The 24,903-nt window shown below is 36.5% G+C and overlaps 1 protein-coding gene across 2 annotated transcripts in view; it reads right to left on the reverse strand.

Moving 5' to 3' along the window:
* Positions 1–223: 223 nt before the first annotated feature.
* Positions 224–24,903, reverse strand: part of SPATS2 (spermatogenesis associated serine rich 2) — a 171,539-nt gene continuing 146,859 nt past the window's right edge. For both annotated transcript variants that reach the window (XM_074270471.1, XM_074270470.1), the window contains 5 exons: positions 15,862–15,920; positions 14,994–15,103; positions 6,461–6,563; positions 4,410–4,624; positions 224–1,272 (listed from right to left, as the gene is read on the reverse strand). In XM_074270471.1, the coding sequence (XP_074126572.1) occupies positions 931–1,272; positions 4,410–4,624; positions 6,461–6,563; positions 14,994–15,103; positions 15,862–15,920 (829 nt within the window). In that variant the 3' untranslated portion in view covers positions 224–930. The remainder of the gene's footprint in view (positions 1,273–4,409; positions 4,625–6,460; positions 6,564–14,993; positions 15,104–15,861; positions 15,921–24,903) is intronic.

Consider the following 24,903-nt stretch of genomic DNA (forward strand, 5'->3'; position numbering starts at 1 on the left):
AATGAAGTCGATTGCTGTCATGAAGCACCAAATGTGGGAACATTTATGTGATTGTTTTTATTTATACAACTATAAAGAGTGACAGTAGTAATTATTTGATGGGTAACACCTTGTATTAGCACTGCTAATTATGCTGCTATAAATTTAGCTCAGGATCAGAATGAAATTTAGGAGAGGGGAGAAAAAAAGTTACCACCACCCAACCCCATTAAAACATGGAAACTTTTTTTTCTTTTTTTTAAACTTTGCTCATATGACTTCCCATCAGTCTTCTGGTTTTTAGTCTAAGATCACAGGAAGAAAGGCTTTCACTTTTTTTGGAAAAGAGATTGGTTATAGTGCCAAGCAGGATGGAAAATCCAATTTGGGTCTCTTATCATTTTGGGGGAGCACAGTGGAATTCAAATATGCCCAAGATACCGCTTATTCCAACCAACTGTATTTGCACCTTTAGCTAACCCTATGTGTATATGTATCATAGCCTCTCCTTTACAAAAACTATTCTTCAGAGGAAACCCTAGGGGGAGGGGAGGAATTTGTGCCATTTACCTGGACTAGAAAGACATTAGGGCCAGGTGTGACTGGACCCTTGTGAATCTAGCCCCCAAAGTGGAATCAATGATTCAGGCCTCTACAGAGAAATGAGAAGGCATGGGGTACTGGGCAAGGGAATTGCTTGCCTTAGGCAGACCAAACAGCAGCTGCCTTTGATCCCAGTTGAAAATGACCAAGCAGACTGGAAGAAAACAGCTTCCCTTCTGAAAAAAAGTGAAGAGGGAACGGGAGGAAGAAAGAAGAGACAAAAAATGTTTAGAGTGGCACAAAAATGATAAATGTAAACTTCTCTGTTATTAAACCTAACTACAAGTTTCCTATAGTCCAGTTATCAATTTGAGTTGCATTAAAGGAAGAAGCCTAATGGGATCCCCCTCAGGAGTTCACTGCTTCAGGCTGGTAGGCCCTGGGCTTGCGCTGAGGAAGCCCCTTATTTTCAGTGGTATTTGGGCCTGAACGCCCCTTTTTGGATGAGGGGCTGGGCTGGCTTGGCTCCACGATGGTTCCAGTTCCATTGGTCCCTGCTGAGTGGGCTGGGCCTCGCTCATTTGTGTTTCCTGGAGACTGTGGAGCATTCTGATACCTGGACCCAGATGGATACCATGAGCCATTTCGGTAACGGCCCATGCTGTCATGTCGCCCTTGGTTCGTGGGGCCATTAGACCTTTGGCCTTGGGGACGGTAGCTTTGTCCTCCTCTCCTATTCCCTTGTAATGCCTGGGAAACAAAGAGAACAGGCTTAAATAAACATGAACAAGTGTCTTTTACTTAGATGGTTCTACTTAGGAATTCCCAGGCTGGACTTTAGCTATCTGTCAAAATTTTTATAAGTAGAAAACTTATCAGTTATTCCAATCTGAACTACGACATTAAAACCCATGAAAACTGAATACTCATTGGTTTTTTCCTACCATCTCTAAAGAGGAAGCTCTTTACCCAAAAAATATTCTTCTTGAACTCATTTTCTCTAGCCAGAAAGATATGAAAATAATACTATCAAAGAAATACATTTGTTGTGACTTGAGATGAAATCATGCTACTAGAATCCATAATAATTCTTTTTCTTGACGCCAAGAATATTATATATGCTCTAAGTTCTTAATAAAATATAATGCTGATTTTAATTTTAAAAGTTTCTTTAAAAAAAGTTTCTAAAATTTTCCTCCAATCTAAATGAGAAAATTCCCCCCTCATGGAACTGTGAGTCTGATTTGAACTTTCAAATCATTGCTTTTTCCTCCCATCTACTCTATCTCAATTCTAGTCATTTCCCGACATGATGGTATACTTAGAGAACCCCAAAGACTCTGCTAAAAAGCTATTAGAAATAATTCAGAGTTTTAGCAAAGTTGCAGGATACAAAATAAATCCACATAAATCCTCAGCATTTTTATACATTACCAACACAATCCAACAGCAAGAGATACAAAGAGAAATCCCATTCAAAATAATGGTCAATAGTATAAAATATTTGGGAATATTTCTACCAAAGGAGAGTCAGAATTATATGAGCAAAATTACAAAACACTTGCCACAAAAATAAAGTCAGATTTAAATAATTGGAAAGACATTCAGTGCTCTTGGATAGGCCGAGCAAATATAATTAAGATGACAATACTCCCTAAACTAATCTATTTATTTAGTGCTATACCAATCAGACTCCCAAGAAACTATTTTAATGACCTAGAAAAAATAACAACAGAATTCATATGGAAGAAAAAAAGGTCAAGAATTTCAAGGGAAGTAATGAAAAAAAAATTTAAATGAAGGTGGTCTAGCTGTACCTGATCTGTATTATAAAGCAACAGTCACCAAAACCATTTGGTATTAGCTAAGAAATAGACTAGTTGATCAGAGGCACAGGTTAGGTTCACAGGGCAAGATAGTGAATAAAAATAGCAATCTAGTGTTTGATAAACCCAAAGATCCCAAATCTTGGGATAAGAATTCATTATTTGACAAAAACTGCTGGAAAAACTGGAAATTAGTGGCAGAAACTAGGCATGGACCCACATTTAACACCATATACTAAGATAAGATCAAAATGGGTCCAAGATTTAGGCATAAAGAACGAAATCATAAATAAATTGGAGGAACATGGGATGGTTTACCTCTCAGACTTGTGGAGGAGGAGGGAGTTTGTGTCCAAAGGAGAACTAGAGACCATTATTGATCACAAAATAGAAAATTTTGATTACATCAAATCAAAAAGTTTTTCCACAAACAAAACTAATGCAAACAAGATTAGAAGGGAAGTAACAAATTGGGAAAACATTTTTACAGTTAAAGGTTCTGATAAAGGCCTCATCTCCAAAATATACAGAGAATTGACTTTAATGTATAAGAAATCAAGCCATTCTCCAATTGATAAATGGTCAAAGGATATGAACAGACAATTTTCAGATGATGAAATTAAAACTATTTCCACTCATATGAAAGAGTGTTCCAAATCACTATTGATCAAAGAAATGCAAATTAAGACAACTCTGAGATACCACTACACACCTGTCAGATTGGCTAAGATGACAGGAACAAATAAGGATGAATGTTGGAGGGGATGTGGGAAAACTGGGACACTGATGCATTGTTGGTGGAGTTGTGAAAAATTATGCCCAAAAAGGTATCAAACTGTGCATACCCTTTGACCCAGCCATACTATTACTGGGCTTATATCCCAAGAAAATACTAAAGAAGGGAAAGGGACCTGTATGTGCCAAAATGTTTGTGGCAGCCCTTTTCATAGTGGCTAGAAGCTGGAAGATGAATGGATATCCATCAATTGGAGAATGGTTTGGTAAATTATGGCATATGAATGTTATGGAATAATATTGTTCTGTAAGAAATGATCAACAGGAGGAATACAGAGAGGCTTGGAGAGACATCAACTGATGCTGAGTGAAACGAGTAGAACTAGGGGATCATTATACACTTCAACAATGATACTGTATGAGGATGTATTCTGATGGAAGTGGATATCTTCAACATAGAGAAGAGCTAATCCAATTCCAATTGATCAATGATAGACAGAATCAGCTACACCCAGAAAAGGAACACTGGGAAATGAGTGTAAACTGAGAGCATTGGTTTTTTGTTTTGTTTTGTTTTGTTTTGTTTTGTTTTGTTTTGTTTCTCTTCCCAGATTATTTTTACCTTGTGAATACAATCCTTCCTTTGCAACAACAACAACAACAAAAAAATTCGGTTCTACACATATATATTGTACCTAGGATATACTATAAGATATTTAATATGTATGGGAATGCCTGCCATCTAGGGGAGGGGGTGGAGGGAAGGAGGGGAAAAACTCTGAACAGAAAGGAGTACAAGGGATAATGTTGTAAAAAAAAAAAAATTACCTACGTATATGTACTGTCAAAGAAAATGTTATAATTATAAAAATTAATTAAAAAAAAGATTAAAAAAATTCTAGTCATTTCCCTTTTTTTCTACTGCTTCTGTGGTGTACTGGGAGGGAGTTGCTACTTTTAGGAAGAAAGATTAAAATAAGGTGTCTTTTACTATTCTCTAGTGGGCTTGCCACTTGTGGTGCTGTCTACTTTGCGATCAGTACATAATTCCCACTGTGAGTAATTAATGGGCAATTCAGCCCACAACAACTAGAATGACTGCCAAAATGAAAAATGCAGCATTACTTGGCAACAGGTAACCCATACTGGCTAGTGGCTGAGAATGTACCAAATGCTCTCTCTGTAACCACTTGGAACTTTAGGGGTTCAGGATGGTATGAAGAAGGAAATCAAGCTAAACACTGGGCTGTTTTGAGTTATCAGCATATTAATACAATTTTAATACAATGACATTTCATCTCATCTCAATGGGGAACATCAAGTTACCTCTCTATGAGGCTGGTAAGACCGGCTGCTGGGATTTGCTATGGCTGCAGGTATTTCTCCTGCTGGTGAATTTTTCTTGTTGTCATTTGTAAGGCTAGGAGCAGAGGCACAGGTGGAACTGGAGGGAACAGTTGCATCACTGGGGCTGCTCAATGACATAGATGTAACTGAGCTACACCGGGATCTGGTTGAGTAGCTGTTCTTTGGATGGGACACTAAAAAGCAAACATTGACAGCTCATGTTAAATGGCAAGGAATGATAAACCTTTCCACTTTCTTCACTTCTCAATGAGAAGTTTAAGGGGAAAAAACCTGCTTGATGACATTTTACAGGAAATACAATTTAAGGTATTAAAGGAAAAATTCTACAGCCCTGACCCCTGAGGAAAAATTTCTTCATTTCTTTCTCAACAGATATTTAATAATTGTTTTAAAAACTGAATTGTCTTCCTTACATATACTTTTCAAAAGCATGGGTAAGAAAGTCTTGTGATGAACATATCCACTGTTCTGTAGAGAATAAATATAATAAAGCTGTGAGGATCTCCAGGGACCAGAATATGACATGAGAATAGGAGCATTCCTTCCTCCCACCTTCCTTTTGCTGCTGTCTGGTGATTCTTGGCAGATATTTCTTCCTCTCCTGTAGACTTAAGTTCTAGTACAGGAGCAATTTGTTCAAGTTCCTATGCAAGAACATGACTAATATGGAAATATGTTTTATATGACTTCACATGTACAATCAATATATTACTTGCCTTCTCAATGGGAGAAGTGGAGGGAGGAAAAAAATCTGGAACTCAAAATTTAAAAAAAATGTTAAAAATAAATAATTCTGTACCTATGCAAGGAACATTATAAAATACATATTTTTATAAAGAAGGGACAAGACAAAGAAGTTAAAGCTGGGTGTGAATAACCTTCACAATTCATATGTCTTCCTTGAATCCAAAGTCTTTCCTTCTTTACAAAAATGAATCTTAGTTTTAAGTAAAACAGAGATAATCTCATTCCGGGAAGATTCTAAATAAATATTTTATTTCTCCCAAACTTTTGTTTTCAATACTGGATTAATAATAAGATCTGTGAGATTGGGCCTCCCCATTTTTCCCAGGATGGAAGTACAATGGCAATTCACAAGTCTAATCTCATAATTGATCAGCATGAGAAATTTAATTGGCTCAATTTTTCTTAACTGGGTCAGTTGGCCCCTCATTAGACAGCTTGGCAGATCTTGCTTCCAAGAATGTCAGACACTTAGTAGATTTACCACAGTTCAAAACTCCTGAATTCAAGCAATACACCTGATTCAGAGTCCTCAGTAACAAGGATTACAGATTTAGATAACTGATTCTTCAATAATGCCCCAGGTCCAATATTTCACCTTTAGGATTAATTAGGTGGTATAACAGATAAATCACTAGATTTAGTAGTCAGAAAGATCTGAGTTTATATGTGGTTTCAGACACAAGCTGTGATTTACCTTTGCCTCAGTTTACTCAACTGCAAAATGGGGATAATAATATCATTTACTTACCTGCCAAGATGGTTGTAAGGATCTTATGAGATAATATAGAAATATTAGTTATTATTAAGGCAAAAAAAACCAAAAGATCTTCAGACAAACAGAATTCTATGACTTGTCAGCATAAAATAAAATTTATTAAAAATATCAGAGGAATGCTATCTATAAAGCTAGAAATGTTCACATTAGGTGCTAAAAACACTTACTAGAGTTTAGTTTGGGAACAGTTCTTGAGCCCAAGCCTTCACTTTACAGATGACAGGTTCATGGTCACATAATAGGACTAAGTTTCAAATTCAACTTCTTTGAGTCTAAATTCAATTTTGTCCACTGCATCAAGCTAAATTCTATAACCATCATAGCTCATTTTTTATAGATGACGAAATTTAGGTAAAGAGGATTTAAGTGCCTTATATTACTGAACTTTAGGGAAGAAACCAGAATTTTAGACTTTCCTTCCCTCCTTCCACTTGAAGGTCCTTTTCTTATCACCAATCCTAGTCAGCACCAAGAGTCACCATCTCACCTTGTCCAAATGAATCAATGCTCATCTTCAGCGTGTCAATATCACATGTGAACCGGGCTACTCGTCCTAGATCCTCATCATATTTACGTTCACTAACAAAGTGCTGAAAAGAAGAAAAAGGAAACTATTCAGGGGAGATAAACACTTAAAATGGAACCAATTCATTGCCACACAAAGACATAAGGAAATTTTGTTTACTATATATTCTCTGTTTTGCTTCAAAGTTTGTAACTTTTAGTAGGAAATAGGAATAATTACTAGGTTTTTTTTAATCCTGAAATTGAACACCAAAAAAGAAATAGCATTCCCACATACATTATAGAACAGGATAGGATTATACATGAAAATACCAATTTCTAATATGCAAATCTTGCTTTTCTTTTACATTACATAACAGATTCAACATATGGCTTCAAAGAGTCCCTGCTTGTCTGTGATTCCTTCTAACCTTTCTTTTATTCTCTTTTTATTTGGGGAAGGGGCAGAGGAAGAAAACCACCCCCCTCATCTCCTCCTTTCCATTTCAGGAAAAAAAAGAAAAAAAAAACAATATCTTTATAACAAATACATATATAGTTAAGTAAAACAAAATTCCATAAGAGCAACGAAACATAATATTTTTGGACACTGGCCATCAGAGATCTGAAATTAAACTCATTCATTTTTTGCAAAATTCTTAGACAAATTTCTTGTCTACTTTTTTTGGGTAATACTGTGATATAAGGATAAATTTTATATGATAGGGAGAACTCTCAGGATGATCATACAGGAAAGAGAAAGGAGAAAAGAACATAAGAGAATAGCTTTCTACCACTGGTCACCTCCCACCTTTGCTACTTTATGGAAGGTGTAAAAAAATCATACATTGATCATGCATTTTCTATTTGATTTGACTTTTTAAGTAATTATATTTTGTAAGTCTGAGCCTGTAATTTATATATGATTCCATCCTGTAAATGATTTTATTCTGTAGTCTCATATAACAAATCTAAACTTCTTCTTTGTCTCTGAGTAAAGCTCATAAGTTCAAAAGTTCAGTCCTTCTCTCAATTTATTGTCCCTACCGATCACTGTTAAAAGAAAAATTGAGCTAAAGTGTTGAAGTTCAGTACTTTCATAAAACACTCTTAATTTTAAGGGAACTATTATCCTAGCACCATTTGCAGTGTAATAAGTAAGTTTGTTAGCCCTCATAACTTCAGCTCCTGAGAAACTCCATGACATCTGTATCTCTGAAAGCAAATAAGCTGATCTGGTCCCATCTCTGCTTATCCTTGCCCAATTAAAGTAGTCTTAGCCTTCTAGGAACCATTATCAGTCTACATTCCTGGGGTCCACTATCAATGGTTTCAGGAAGCAGCTAGGTCCCAATAGTCCACAAAAAAGTCCCCCAAGACAACAATGGTTGGTCCTAATCCCCATGATATTGCCAACTCAATAAGCAATTGTATCATTTTTATCACCTACTCTATTTTGTTCTTTTTTCTATGCTTATAAGAATGAATTGCACCTTTAGTTTTTCATCTTTTGGCTAGAAATTGAGGCAGCCATCAGGCTGGCATGAAGAGGTTCATGCCCTGTTAATAAACCGTGATCTTGTTTGGGGAAAATGTGCCTCAGTTTACTTTTACTGAATTGCTACTAACTCTAAAGGAGTCAAGGGAAACAGACAAACACATTGCTATGAAGAGGAGTCTTATTATGGGATAATTTGGTATACTTTTGTCAATTTGAGTCTCACTTTTATTCTCTACAAGCCCTGGTTCACAAATTCTTGATTTTTTTTAGAAGATAAATTACTTGTTCAAAAAGTCATTTTGTAAATGAGCACAGCTTTTGCTTAAGTAATTTAATCCTCTTAGAAGATTCTTTTTCTTGGTCTAGCCATAGACCTATGGAAACTTAATGATAGTTGAGAAGTAAGTTTTGAAATGTTTAGGAGGAGTAGAAAGTCTACCTTTAACATATAGTTTTAGATTGCCTGTAATTATGATGGGACCAAAGACAACCCCTCAAGATGGTTCCCAAATCAAAAACAAACTAGCCTCCTGAAAATCTTTGCTGTAAAATTTAAACACAAACTTGAATGTTGAATAGCTCCAACAGAAGACAGTCACTAAAGTGGAGCTGACTAATAACCAAAAGAAGTAGTATTGGTTTATCCTAGGGAAAAAACCTTTTTCCTTTCCAAAGACAAACATTTCCAACCAATTTAACCATTGGTTAAAGCTCCATAATGGAGCTTCAAAAATGCTGTATCACTAACAATTTCATCAATGGTACAGATGAAATATCTGGCTATAGCCATCCTAGAAACAGACTTGTATCATAAAATAAAAGGCTTGTGGTTGAGGCCATTTACATGTTAAAACTTTATTAGGGACTTTTAGCAGAGAAATGCTTTGAATCTATGAAGCTTCAAGACATGTGACTTGGCTCTTTTGTAATGGAGCTCTAAAACTGATTGAATAAAATCTGACAGGCTAATTAAATCAATCAATAAATCAATAAGCATTTATTAAGCATCTATTAAATAACTACTGTTGAGTCTGTGACAAGAGCTAAGGATACACAATCAAAATATGAAATAATCCCTGCTCTCAAAGAATTTACATTCAAATGGGAGAAACAAGACATATATAAATCTGCATGTAAAAAATAAATCTGAAAGACAAAACCTATTTGGTGGAATAGCAGGAAGTTGTACAGCAAGTTCTACCTCTCCTATCCCCAAACTCTTCTAAACAGAAATGGACAAGACCAAATCCTGATGATGAAACCCAAGAAAGTCACAAAGATTCTTTTTGCACAGGGAGACAGAGGGGTCTGTGGATACTACAAATGGCATATGAATGGGAATATTTCCTGTACTGGCAGGAAAAAGCTATGCATGAGGGCAAGAGGAGGCCCAGTACCCATAGGGAGGCACCCCAACAGGAACTGGGCACCATCTGGTAGCTTTGTTGCCCAGTATCTAGTTCCCAATAATAGATGTAGGGGAACATGTGTGCCCAGTGCTGGCACTCTGAGGATAAGGAGTTGTCCTGGGTCCCAGGTTGTGTACTGAGAGAAAAATTAAGTTCAGAACAAAGTAGTATTGGTATAGTTCTCCTCCTAGGCATGGGGGTAAAGGGTCAAGATGGGGAAGAGGTATCTTAGTTTCAGTATCTAGTCCAGTCTGAAGCCTGAAGAGGAATAACTATAGAAGGAATCCATTTTAAAGAGGAAGCTATAGTTTTGTCACTCTGAACCTGAAGAATTTTCCAGATGGCTGATAGTAGCAGAATCTAGCAGAAGTGTCTTGTTGTTCAGACCCAAAATTAGGACAGGAATTTGCAGACTCAAATCAAGAGCATAACAATTAGACTTTGTCCTGGGTCACCCCATTTTGAAAGCCTGCAGACAGATCTTAAATCTGAGCTTTTCCTGAAAATGGGAATAATACAACTTTTAATATACAAGAAATCAACAACAGGATCAACCTAGATCATCCCCCCAGAAGTTCAAAGAGCCCAGAACTAACATCAAGTAAAAAGTCAGGAATAAGACTAGAAAAACAAGCAAACAAACAAACAAAAATCCCTCTTCAAAAAGTTGTAATGGTGACAGATACTCAATACATAAATCTTTTCCTTCTTTAAAAAAATATTTATTTAATATCTTCCCCCAGCTACATGCAATTTTTTTTACATTTGTTTCTAAGATTTTTGAATTCTCCTTTATCCCCACCCACAATTAAGAAACCATATGTAAAGTTATGCAAAACATTTCCATAAATGATTTTTAGTCATTTAGTTATGAAAGAAAACATAGATCTCTTACCCTAATAAAAACCCTTAAGAAAAATTAAGTTAAAGGGAGAGAGAAAAAGAAAGAGAAAGAGAGAGAGAGAAAGATAGCAAGAAACAGAGAGGGGGGGTGGGAAGAAGGGAGAGAGAGAGAGATTTTTTTGCACATGTGTGTATGTGTGTAAGATTTGCACTGTGGTTTTAGTTATATAGGAAAAGGTGCAAAATTCAGTTGGTTTCAGTCAGAAGTATGCCTGGATAAGAAGTTGCATTATAGCAAAAAACAAGAGGGGATTTTTGTACCCATACTACTACTTTATATTTTAATTTACAGATGCTATTCCAAAGTCTCCATGTAATAATCTTCCTTTTGAATATTGCAATAAATCTAAAGGGTTGGGAGAGAGCAAAGGGAAAAAGTCAAATCATACTGTTTCTATATTCCACAATATGGTGGTTGATATTATTGCTATAGAGTTATTTAGAGAGCTTGCCTTTACAATAAGCCAGGAACCTTCACCATGAGAAGCAATGTTCTATTTAAGGAACTAAAAGAGTAATGTTCTCTTCTCTAAAATATAATGTTCTCTGAGAGCAGGTTTCTTCGGGAGCTTCTGGAGGCAGCCTTCCTTTCAGTTCTGAGTAATCCGAATGTAGCCAGAAGTTAAAAGTCCAAATCCTTTATTGTCTCTGTAAAAATCTTATCTCCTTCACTTGGGGCTCAGCTACTTTTCTGGAGGCCTTCTGGATCTTGCTTTCAGTGTTCTCCACAGGACAGCCTTCCACCACTTCTCTGTCTTCCTTTGTTCTGCCCAACTGAATCCTGGCTTCTCAGTCTCCCAGAGTGCATCCTGGTTGAGGCTCCTAGCTTATATATGCTCTCTTAAAGGTGTGAATCTTGCAGAACTGTAATAAGTACTAAGTACATCTAGAGAACTGTTAAGCACCCTGCTAAACAACCATTGTCTCTACCAATTCCACTGATTTAGAATATAGGTGGTCATCACCTCCCTGATTTCTCAAGGATATGAGAACCCCAAAAAAGAAGGTGCTCATGCCTTCTCTGACTGCTCAAAAAAGGAGGTGAAAACACCAGAGGAAATGGGAAATCAAATCAGATTAGTGGGTTTCTGAAGAGGTTCACTCTTAAAACAGGTATACATAAATCCATCAATATGGGAGGTATTACACATAATTACATAAGTTACATAAGCACTTAGTAACATAACAGGCTCGTAAGTGATGTAACAAATAACATGAATCAACATGAAGAATTATACATGTTCAAAAGTCCTAGAAATAGTTCAAAAGGAATCTATTGTCCATTAGTTCATGTGCCAGGAATCCAATAATTCTTGCAAGCTTTGAAGTCCTACAATAGTCTCATCTTGTGTTAGGGAATCAAATGATTCCTGCTAGTTTTCAAGTCCTGCAACAGTCTCATTATCAGCCATGTTCTTTCAGTGTCAGATGTTTCTTAGATCTTTTCCTTTGTTTTGAGGTTTTTCTCTTTTTCTGTCTCTCTCCAGGTGCTCATTGCCACCCATCTGTTTCCTTCTCCATCTGTAGGAATACAAGAAAACCCTCTCTCCTAGGCAGTTAACCTATCTAGTCCCTTCTATTTACCACTTTCTAAATCTCTTCTCATCATCTGGCAATTCCATTGGAGCTATTTGCACTGGACACTACCCTGTTGGTTTAAAAAGCCTGTATTCTCCCCAATTGTAATCCCTTTCTGCCATGAGATTGCCTTTTGGCTGATTGATTATGTCTTAATATTGAATTTCTAAAGACTCTGGGTGTAACCTCAGCTGCCATCATGTCCTACCTAAGGCTCTGAAGCTGGGTCCCGTCTCTCATTTCTACATTCTGAGGCCCACTAGAAGCCCTTGTGGAATTTTTGACATAGGGTTTTAGGTCTTCACCCTGCCTTCTCACTCTATTTCCATATCTACACTGAGCTCTAAGCTGTCCTATTTTTCCACACTGAAAACATCGACAATTTTCTCTAGAAGTCACTTGCCAAGAGGGATCCTGTCTTCCCATGTTCATCATAGTCTGAGTATAATAAGCATTTGTGCCCACTGTGGCCAAGTGTCTTATGATCTCCTTTAAAGGAGCATCTTTGTGTAGTCCCCATATAATTCTTCTGCAAACCTCATTGCCATTTTCCTTAGCCAGATATCTGGTCATTATTTCTGTAGCTGCATTTTCTCCAATGGTTCTTGTGACAGCTTTTTGCAGACATCCCACAAAATCCACAAAGGGTTCATTGGGACTTTGCTTTATTTTTGTGAAGGCTTTACCTTCATCTTTTTCTGGGAGAGCTTTTATTGCGGCCTTAGAAATTTGCTCATACACTGTTATGGGATAATTAATCTGTGCTGAATTCTCTCCATGCTGACCTTCACCTGCTAGTTGGTCAAAAGTGATTTGTACATTAACTCCTGTTTGCCTATTTCATTGGGCTTGAATCCTAAATAATTCATGATACTCTGAAAGCCACAACAAGTTTTGTCCAGGTTGTAAACATATGGATTTCCAGTCACTAGGGGTTAGGATTTCATAAGCCAAACTATCTAGTAACATCTTAACATAAGATGATGTAGCCCCATAAAGAGTGCAACCTTTTTTCAAATCCTTACTTTTTTCCAGATCAAAAGGAATGTATCTTCTCCTTTTTTTACCTGAAGAATCAAGCTCTTCAATCACAGGGTATACATTTATTTTTAAATCAGATACATTCTGTCCTTTATTTTTTGCCTTAACCAATGCCTTTTATAATTTTGTCATAGACTGCTTCATAAGAGATGCTGATTATGTTTCTGCCTCTCTCCCTCCTTCTCCTTCCACCCATGAAGGGTTACTTGAGGAAGGTAGGTCAGGGGATGGGAAATGCTCCTACTTCAAAGTGCCACACTCAGAATTGTACTTAACTCCATTCTTATCTGATTCTTCTTCCTTTTCACCTTGTTTAGTTGGCACCTCCTCCTCCTGTTCTTTCTTCTTTTTCCTTATTCTAACACTTATATAATTTCCTAAAGTCAGTTGTATTAAATTGTATGTATAAAGTGTATCTTAGGAAATTGAGTTTGGATTGGAATTGTAGTATTCACCTAGTTGCTCTCCTACTAATTTCTACTTGTCTGGATTCAATTATTTTTCTTTAGAGAACCAAGGAGATGTGTACTGTACAGTTTCTAAAAGTTCAGTGATCTGCTCCCAAATTATAATCAAACCTTGGCTTTTTATAAGCCTGACAATGCTCTCTACACATTTTCCTTGAACTGGAAAGGAAGGCTGTTTTCTTTTTTTTCTTTTTTTTTTTTTTTTAAATTTTTTTTATTTTATATATATATATATTTTATAATATTATCCCTTGTATTCATTTTTCCAAATTACCCCCCCTCCCTTATTCCCTCCCCCCGACGACAGGCAATACCATACATTTTACATGTGTTACAATATAGTCTAAGTACAATACATGTGTGTGAATATCATTTTCTTTTTGCACAATAAACATTAGAATCCAAAGGTACATGCAACCTGGGCAGACAGATATTAGTGCTAACAATTTACATTCCCCTCCCAGTGTTTCTTCTCTGGGTGTATCTACCTCTGTCCATCATTGATCAACTGGAAGTGAGTTGGATCTTCTTTATGTTGAAGATTTCCACAGGAAGGCTGTTTTCTAAACATCTATCCCATTTTAGCTGAAATTCTACTTTAGCTCTTTAACAAAGTTTCCTTGTTGTATTTTTATACTCACCCTAATTTCTGGGTCGAGGAGACTTTTCTACTGAAATCAGGATCGTGTCTGTTCCACGTTCAGGCGCCAAAATGTAATGTTCTTCTCTAAAAATATAATATTGTCTGTGAGCAGGTTTCTTGGGGAGCTTCTGGAAGCAGCCTTTCTTTCAGTTCAGTGTAATAATCACCCCGAATGCAGCCAGGAGTTAAAGTCCAAATCCTTTATTGTCTCTGTCAAAATCTTATCTCCTTCACTTGGGGTCGGCTAGTTTTCTGGAGGCCTTCTGGATCTTGCTTTCAGTGTTCTCCACAGGACAGCCTGCCACCACTTCTCTGTCTTCCTTTATTCTGCCCAATTGAATCCTGGCTTCTCAGTCTCCCAGAGTGCATTCTGATTGAGGCTCCTAGCTTATATATGCTCTCTTAAAGGTGTGAATCTTGCAGAACTGTAATAAGTACTAAGTATATCTAGAGAACTGTTAACCCTGCTAAACAATCATTGCCTCTATCAATTCCACTGACTCAGCACCTTGTAAGAATTCTAAAAGAAGCCTAAATATGGAAACTATAATCTTTATAAACAGATTAGTTAACAAAATATACAGACTATTAAAAAATGATAATCAATGTAAAATATTAATTTTCCCCATGAAATTAAAACTAAAAGCCCCATAGAATACAGATTTTTTATATTTATATATCTGAGACATTTAGATAGTTCAGTGGATAGAATGCTAGAACAGAGTCAGGAAGCCATGCATTCAAATTTTGTCTTACATTTATTTACTAAGTGTAACCCTAGGCAAATCGCTTTCACTTCTCAGCCTCAGTCTTCTATAACTATAGATGAGATAAATATAATAACATCTCACAGGGCTGTTGTTGTAAGGGAATTTGGTAAACCTTACTGCATCATAAAAATGCTAGTTATTATTATTACAAATGATAAAAATCAAAGAAATTTAGATGAGCAGAAATGAAAAGTAAGCCTTTACCTTGATGTCAGCTCTCAGCTCTACCAATTGCTCCTCTGACATTCGAACAGCCACGTCTGTCATCTTCTTAAGCATCTCAGCTTTTTTTTGTCGGCTGAGCAATATTTCCACTTAAAAGGGGAGGAAAAGGTAAGCTGCTAAGAGATTGAATCCTGGAAATTTTATTCTTTGCAATACAACATTAGTCAAAAACTTAGTATTCATTTAGAAAGAAATCAAAGGATATAATGTCTATAACCCTTATGAAGAGTCTTTGAAGGCAGAGGTTTTAATTTTTGATGTCCAAAAGTGAAAACATAAACTAGAGCCTAAATTTTTCTCAGAGCCAAATTTAAAGGAATTTCACTCAGCATCTGAGAGTAAATTTATTCTAAATGGAAGAGATAGTAGATGGATAGTCTGTATGTTGAAATGATACTAAAGTAATGGTAAGACACCTATAGGAAGGTCATCATCAAGCTAAGTGAATGAATGAAAAAGAAGAGCCTTTATTATTACTTACTATGTACCAAGCATTATATTGGCGATGTAAAGAGAAAAAGCAAGGTGATCCTTTCTTGCAAGGAGCTCATACTCAAATTGGGGGAAACAAAATGAAAGAAAGCTTAATTACAGAGCAGATAGTGAAGTTTTATTTAGGGAGGGGATTCTAGGTGGATCCCTGCCCTGTTAAGGATTCATGGGATAACACAGCTATGAACTAAGTTGAGAAGGTATAAATGGTTTAGGACTTACACTCTTGGAAACAATATCCTTATCAATGAGATTATAGATCTGCTGAGGCCATATGAAACCTCAGTGTGAAAATTTTAATAAACTTCTGTATACTAAGTATGTAACTACTACTTGTTAGTAACAATTTACTTACTTGCTTCAGCTTTTACTTTGTCCATTTCAGCTAGCAATGCCACTTCTCGGTCCATTAGGCTAAAAGTGAAAGAACAGAGGAAAAAGTGTGATTAGGAATCTAAAAATGAAAATAGTGTGTTTTTATCAGAATGGGCAAAAGTTGTTAGATCTTACAGGATCTGATACTTAGCAGGGTTAGGGTGACCAACTCTCACACAAAACGAATCATTATTACATACTCAATCAGTGGTCATCTAATAGCCTCTGCATGAAAATTCACAATGAGAGGTAATCGTGGCTCTCTAGTGTTATACCTCCAGAAAATTATACTTAAAAGCTATATAAATGTGGAGTGGTTGCCTCAAGAGGTTACTTCTCTTTGTGGATTTCCATGCAGTTCAAAGGTCATTCTCCTTGACAGAAGAAACAGAAGGTGGAACTGGGGCAGCTCTAGCTTCTTTCTGTTGTCAGTTCCCATCAATTATCCCTCAAAAGAGAAGGTCTTGGGGCAGCTAAGTGGTACAGTAGATAGAGCACTAGTCCTGAAGTCAGGAGGTCCTGAGTTCAAATGTGACCTCAGACATGCAATGAAACACTTCCTGGCTATGGGATCCTGGCAAGTCACTTAACCTTAATTGTGTGTGTGTGTGTGAGAGAGAGAGAGAGACAGAGAGAGACAGAGACAGAGAGAGAGACAGAGAGAGAGAGAGAGAGAGAGAGAGAGAGAGAATGAGAATTTTATCTTTTTTTTGACTTTCCTTTTTTATACCAAAACTAACAGGGAATTGGTCCAGGGAGCTTGTGGACTCACAAATTCCCTCTACCAGTGCTAATCAGCACTTTCTCATGATAAAGTTCACAAAATAAGTGGCTTCTTCAAAGTTAGAGTGCTAGTATGTCATTGAATTCAAATTTTCCTCCCTCTGAAGTTAGCTCTTTATTTATTAAACCACACTTTCTCTCCCAGTACTACTTAAAAACAAAACAAAAAAACTACTCTTTTAGTTGTTCTGACTTCTCTTACCAGCCTTAGCTTAGAAATTCCCATTTTAAATATTCCTACATTATTTTTTTAGAACCATATCATGCTCTTAAATTTATCTTGTTAACCTGGTCTTGCTTCTACTTCTGCACACTCCTTTTAAAAAGCAAAATCCTGGGTCTATTGTCATGTTTCCCGTGTATCCACAGAGATCTCTTCAGACAAATACTATTTTCCCCTCCACATTGGACTTAATCCTCTTTGTAGCTTTAAACTTTCATTCCTGAGCATCTCTCATTCCTTCTAGGTCAACTTCCCCTTTAAGCATTTTATTCTGTGGAATCCTGCCTGCCTTTCCCCCTAAACTCTCTGAAAGTTGCTTTCTCCAAAATTACAGTGAAGTCAGAATTTCTTTCTTCCTATGACAAGCTCTAGGATGGAGTTTCATGTTCCTTAAAATCGGATTTTTGCCCTTGATAGTTCCTCTATTTTTTGATGGATGAAATTATCATTAAGGTAAATCAAGAAGTTGTTAGCTACTATGCTTTTGGCAGAGAATGAGGAGGCTCTAACAGATGTCCATGTAATTGCAATACTACTCTACAATGCTTCTGTGAAGAGAGGCTTTGATGCTTCCTAAATGATTTATTTTTCTATTTCTGTGCAGGTGGTTTTTAATGTATGCCAACAAGATAATTTCAATTTTTCCTTTCACTGATCTTAATCCAAATACTCTTCATTGTGCTTTCTATCTCTGGCTCCTGGATTTCTTGATATGATTTTCCTAATTCAGTGCAAATCCATCTTTCGTGTGTGTGTGTGTGTGTGTGTGTGTGTGTGTGTGTGTGTGTGTGTATGTGTTTTTTAATTAAAGTTTAGCCACCCAGAGTTATGGTGATGGATTTCATCCCAAGTGTTAGTAACACCCATGAAGTCAAATTTGTCCCATTCCATTAGAAACTCTAGTATCTTTTGTTTGTTGCCCAAACTTTGGATATTTGTGCCTGACATTTGAGGCCAAGGGTTTTACTGACTTTTTTCTTGGATTTTTGGTTTGTGAATTTTGTTTGTGACTTGTATCTCAACTCCTATTCTTCCTACTTTATAGCTATTCTTTTTGACATCAATATGTGTGGATAGTCATTTCTCTCCCACATCCTTTTAAAATATTCATACTTATTCCTTCAGCAAAGGAAGAATTTTTAAAATAGTTTTTAATTGAGCTAACGAAATTGTTCCTTCTCATTACAGAAACAGCAACAGAGATTTAGGAATCCTATACTATCCTTAAGTCCTATAGCTTTAACACCACAAGTCGCTGTTACCAGCAGATGGCAGCAAAAAACTTCAAAACATTAAAAGCTATACTCAAATGCAAAGTCCTTATGGAAATTCAATATGTACCTCACACATATTTCATCTTATATTTTGGTCTAGAAGCTTGACAATTTTGCTTCTAATACAAATACAACCCTAATCATACCCGGGCAGGGGTATTGGCTGCTGAAAATTTAGTTGTTGTTGTTTTTAATCTACACTTTATTATTTATTAGTAAAAGAAACTTTGGCTTTTAGAAATCAGAGAAGTCAAATAAATAAACAACATGTTGATTTTGTGATAAGTATTTAACAGTCATCTAGACAGGATGGTGTGTATATTTGTATGTAGGACATACATACATACAAACTGATACCCTCCCCACCAAGTTGAAAAAATTATAGTATATAAAGGGAAAGTAATACAGACAGGGAAGTGTTTTGGTCTTTAATCAAGTCAATGTTCCTTTATTCTTTGCCAGATATGAAGAGGTTCTTTGATCAAACTTGAAGGAATTAAAGAATACCTAGTCATTGACTCTCTAAAGGCTCAACCACACCATGGTAGTCTTTACAAAGCAATAGTACAAAGGACACAAATCAGAAGGAACTTTGTAAGCTTAGAGAGAAACAGAAAGAGATTCATGAAGTCCAGATGACTAAAATGGGAGCAGCATGGGAATACCATGAGAGAAGAAGGGACTTTGGGGTCTTACAGCACAGAGGATATGTAAGGAAGAAGATGCTTTGTTCTCGTCAACTCAGTAAATGCCTTTATTCTGGGCTAAAACATAAAACACATATTGAGGTTTGTAGGCTGTAGTTTTAAAATTGCAGATCCAATTTAAGGTGGTCCCTTCTCCCATTTTCTTCAAGGAAGCCAACATGTATATATAAATTGAAGGGGATACCTCAGAGAAGTGCTACACTGTGGGCGCTTCAGCTGGGAAATACTTGGGGTGTTCTATACATTTGCACAGACCCACAGAAATTCCCTACCACGAGAGAAACCACAAAGTGGTTTTTATTTTGTTTTCAGACTATATATATTTTTAGTATGTTTACAAGTCAGAACAATTGCTTTGAACTGATTTTGTATACTGATTGCTCATATGCCTTATTAACACTTGAGTTTAGAAATGTATTTAACAGTAATACAGAGGACTTTTGGAAGAGTGACTTATGACTTGGGGAAGGATACTGAAAAAATTGTATGAAAAATTTATAAGTTTCTAGAAACACTTTGGAGAAAAGTTAAAATATTCACTAAACAATATAAGGAAAAATATAAAATCTCATCAGCCTTTTGTCAAATACCTAAAAATATGGTCCCTTTTAAGACCTTTAATATTGGCTGGCAGATAATCCATGTAGTTGGTAAGAGTAACTGATATTTTAAATTATTTTTCAGTCCAAACCAACGGACATTTATTAAATTCCTACTATGGGAAAGGAACAATGTATTTCAGTTACATAGACAAAAGGACAAACTAATCCCCTCGCCTCAGTAAGTATACAATCTCCTGAGGATTGATGTGCAGACACATAGGTAAATAGATTAAAACAGACATGAAAAGTTGAGAATGCACACAGATTTAGGTTGAAAGGGCCTAAGAAGTCATCTGGCCAAACTCCCCTATAGAAGAGGAAACAATTCCAGAAAAGCCAAGTGACTTGTCCAGTGATTTGCAGGGAGAACAGGATGGGAAATCCAATCTAAATCCTGTAGGTCATAAGTTCAGCATTCCTTCCATTATTCCACAGATTGGGAGATAAAGGCAAAGAAATTAGGTCTTAAAATAAATATATCTTCCTTGGGGAAGACCCTCAAAGGGTTAGAGAGCTCCAGCAATCTGAGTTTTTCCATTTACTAACTATGTGATCTCTATCAATAGTCATTCCACTCTGTACAGAATTAATCTGTAAAGTGAGCATGAGGGAGAAATGAAATGGATAACCTGTAGGCCATCACACCTCTAAATCTATGATATTATGGATCTAATCCCTTTTGGGATCAGGAAAGATGCCCACTTTTGGATTTAAACTCTGTATAAACCTAATTACCATTAAGGAGGTTGTTGAATTTAATAGGAAAATGGACACTTAGGCTCTGGTTATATCCAGATGAAAAAATATTTTTGGCATGTCCACATTCATTGGGACCAACTTTTGCATATTCAAAATTTTAGCAGCATGCTATAAGCAACAAGTTGAGCCTTGGTGTACCTGATCCTTCTGACCATCAGTATAACTGGTCACAGAGAATGCCTGCTGAGTGCATATTTCCCCAACTTTGGAATAGATCCAGAGAAATATGACTTTGGAAATTCTCCAGTGTTCTAAGAATAAACGAACCTGGTAAGGGAGAAGTGTGGTAAAAGACAAAGTTATTCTCATTGGAAGAGTGGGTATGCCACAGAATCTTTCTTGGTGAATACTGACTTCTTTAAGACTGGTCAAAAAAGACTGCCTCATTTGTGACGGAAGATGATCTTAAGAACTAGTGGTCAACATTTTTATTAAATACAGCAATCCATATGCATTGCCTACAAGTAGTAGTATGAAAAAAGACTGGAAAAATCTGGATTTTGAATAACAGAACTAAAATGTATCAGTATGCCATGTTAAATTATTCTGGATTGTTTGTTAGATAGCCAGTGGTTTTTAGCGTTGTTGTTACATCACTTACACTGTGAGATTCTGATAAGCCAAAGATGACAAAATTTAAATAGTCTTCATCTACACTGAGATTTTATCAGTTTGAACATATGTTCCAAGGTTTATAACTCTTTAATACTTTGTTTAAAAAAAAAAAAAAAAAAGGTGATATGGATTTGGTACATTTAAATGACTTCAGTGTTTTTGGAAGGATACTGGAAGAGCATGGAGGAAGGAAGATTGATTTAAGTGTTAGATTGGCTACAGAAAGTTGTACTGAACAAATACTAGCTTTATAAAACCTCTGTCAACTATGTGGGTCACACATAGCTTTTCTGTTTGTTTGTTTTGCTGAAGCAATTGGGGTTAAGTGACTTGCCCAGGATCACACAGCTAGGAAGTATTAAGTGTGTGAGACCAGATTTAAACTGAGGTCTTCCCGACTTCGGCACTGGTGCTCTATCCACTTTGCCATCTAGATGCTCCCACATATAGTTTTTCTTTTTTCTTTCTTTTTTTTCTTTTTTAAATTATAGCTTTTTATTTACAAGATATATGCATGGGTAATTTTTCAGCATTGACAATTACAAAACCTTGTTTCAACTTTTCCCCTCCTTCCCCCCACCTTCTCCCCCAGATGGCAGGTTGACCAATACATGTTAAATATGTCAAAGTATAAGTTAAATACAATATCCACATATAGTTTTTCAGCAAAAAGTGAGACATGATTCAAAGAAAGAATTCCTCATCTGATTATATGTAAAGAATATTTAAGACATTGTTCCAGGATTTAGTTGCTATTATCACAAATTTGCAAGGGCTCTACTCTTTTTGCCAAACAACTCAATTACTTCAATCTTCAGAAAGAATAATATAATCAAAAAGAAAAGTCATCTGGGCCTAAGATTTGGAGATTAGTGGGAAGGGAAATACAAACAAATCTTTATGGATTTGGTCTACTGCCTTACCAGAATTAGTGTAGTGCTGGATCATGTAGACTCCAGGAGGCCTTTTATGCTAAATAATGATGCTATCCCAAACTAGGAATGGTGCTGGCCCAAGACAATGATGGTCAATTAGAAATCTATTATACTCACTAGCAGAAGAATTTACTGACAAGACACTACATACAAACTCGAATTCTTAGTTCTCAAATAAAGTTCTTTCCCCTGCCCCTCTCAGTTTTTAATTGTGGGTCAGAGGTTGGGGGAGCAAGGATGATGCAAAACAAAACAAAGTCATTGTGACTTTTTTTTTTTTAAAGCACAGATTAACAACATAATACAAATAAGATAGTTTTGAAAGGAATGTGTAGAATTGGTTAAATAATTTTTAAAAGGGATATGAAATGAGAATCATGGTTTTATATATATTAGTCTTTTTTAAAGTCTAGAATTTAAAAAAAAATTCAAAAATAAAAAAACCCAAAAAAACAAAAACAAAAAAACAAAACCACATAGGTTGCCACTGATATGTTCAAAGTATAAGAGTATGGAGCTAAATTCCAAATTATTACTTATTGACAGATTGTGGCCAGTGCCAAATTAGATGCTGCTTGCCAGAAATGGGCAAGAGTGTTAGCTTATTGTGCCACAGTTCCCTTTTATTGTCCTAATTCAGTTTCCCTAATTGTCTTGCCTGAATTCAGCCTCAGTTCCTAATTGTTCTGTTCAATCCTGCAACACCACCCCTCCCTCCTAATCACATGACCCAGATAAGGAGAAAGACCTTTTATTTTAGACATCATCAGGATGTCTCATTTTATCAGAATGTCAGGTGCCTCTCTCCTCCCCCCTCCCCTGTCAGAACCAGATTGATACTCCCAATCCCCCTCTCAGCTCTCTGACTCTGCCCCTGCCTCAGTCTACTCCTGTAGCTGAACCACGTGTGTATATGTTACTGAGAACTTACATTGATTGCTGGATTCTTGGAGACGATAGTCTCATTCAGCTCTGGGACCAAACTATGGATCCTTTAGGTCCCAGTAAATCTCTCCCTTTCAAATAAAACATTAAAAAAACTCTCTAATCTCTATCTTGCCTCAGTTTCTCCAGCATGACATTTTGGAGGTCCCACCAAGATATTAGAAAATGAGAGCAGGATTAGAGATTATAGACCTTGGGTCTTCACCTTGGGCCTCGGGGTGGTTAAGAATTTGGGTTCTTGGCCTGGAGAGGCTGGCCCTCTGGATTAAGAGAGCAGTTTTCAGCCACAGCCACACCCGATGGTGGACACCTCTATTTTGGCTACTGGAGAATAAGTCTGGATGTCTAGGGACATAATCAGATTTGTTTACCTGTTCTGTCTGTCTGTGCTAGCATCTGGATTCTCACAATAATAAAATGCCGACAGGCATTAAATTCTGAGAAGGATTCTAGGATGCTGGATGATCCCCAATGGTTTGGGGTCTTCTAAGACACATCTGGTCTGATGTGATTCTGAGTACCTTTTTGGGCACTCTCTAGTTATATGTGTTAAATGTTTTGTTTAATATAACTATGACTGCATATGTGTGATTTGTGTTCTGTGTGACTTATATGTCTGTTTTGTTGGTTAAAGAGCTCTGCTAAAGGTTTAAGAATAATGATTAAGATGGCAGAAACTAGGCATGGACCCACATTTAACACCACATACTAAGATAAGATCAAAATGGGTCCATGATTCAGGCAAAAAGAACAAAATCATAAATAAATTAGAGGAACATAGGATAGTTTACCTCTCAGACTTGTGGAGGAGGAAGGAATTTGTGTCCAAAGGAGAACTAGAGATCATTATTGATCATAAAATAGAAAATTTTGATTACATCAAATCAAAAAGTTTTTCCACAAACAAAACTAATGCAAACAAGATTAGAAAGGAAGTAACAAATTGGGAAAACATTTTTACAGTTAACTGTTCTGATAAAGGCCTCATCTCCAAAATATACAGAGAATTGACTTTAATGTATAAGAAATCAAGCCATTCTCCAATTGATAAATGGTCAAAGGATATGAACAGACAATTTTAAGATGATGAAATTAAAACTATTTCCACTCATATGAAAGTGTTCCAAATCACTATTGATCAGAGAAATGCAAATTAAGACAACTCTGAGATACCACTACACACCTGTCAGATTGGCTAAGATGACAGGAACAAATAATGATGAATGTTGGAGGGGATGTGGGAAAACTGGGACACTGATGCATTGTTGGTGGTGTTGTGAAAGAATCCAACCATTCTGGAGAGCAATTTGGAATTATGCCCCAAAAGTTATCAAACTGTGCATACCCTTTGACCCAGCAAGTGCTACTACTGGGCTTATATCCCAACGAAATACTAAAGAAGGGAAAGGGACCTGTATGTGCCAAAATGTTTGTGGCAGCCCTCTTTGTAGTGGCTAGAAACTGGAAAATGAATGGATGTCCATCCATTGGAGAATGGTTGGGTAAATGATGGTATATGAATGTTATGGAATATTATTCTGTAAGAAATGACCAACAGTGGAGTTGCAAAAGAATCCAGCCATTCTGGAGAGCAATCTGGAATTATGCCCAAAAAGTTATCAAACTGTGCATACCCTTTGACCCAGCAGCACTACTACTGGGATTATATCCCAAAGAAATACTAAAGAGCGGAAAGAGTCATATATGTGCCAAAATGTTTGTGGCAGCTCTTTTTGTTGTGGCTAGAAACTGGAAGATGAATAGATGTCCATCAGTTGGAGAATGGTTGGGTAAATTGTGGTATATGAAGGTTATGGAATATTATTGCTCTGTAAGAAATGACCAGCAGGAGGAATACAGAGAGGCCTGGAGAGACTTAAATCAACTGATGCTGAGTGAAATGAGCAGAACCAGAAGATCACTGTACACTTCAACAACAATACTGTATGAGGATGTATTCTGATGGAAGTGGAAATCTTCAACATAAAGAAGATCCAACTCACTTCCAGTTGATCAATGATGGACAGAGGTAGCTACACCCAGAGAAGAAACACTGGGAAGTGAATGTAAATTGTTAGCACTAATATCTGTCTGCCCAGGTTGCATGTACCTTCGGATTCTAATGTTTATTGTGCAACAAGAAAATGGTATTCACACACATGTATTGTACCTAGACTAT

Source organism: Sminthopsis crassicaudata, chromosome 5, assembly GCF_048593235.1.
Source record: "Sminthopsis crassicaudata isolate SCR6 chromosome 5, ASM4859323v1, whole genome shotgun sequence".
NCBI lineage: Eukaryota > Metazoa > Chordata > Mammalia > Dasyuromorphia > Dasyuridae > Sminthopsis > Sminthopsis crassicaudata.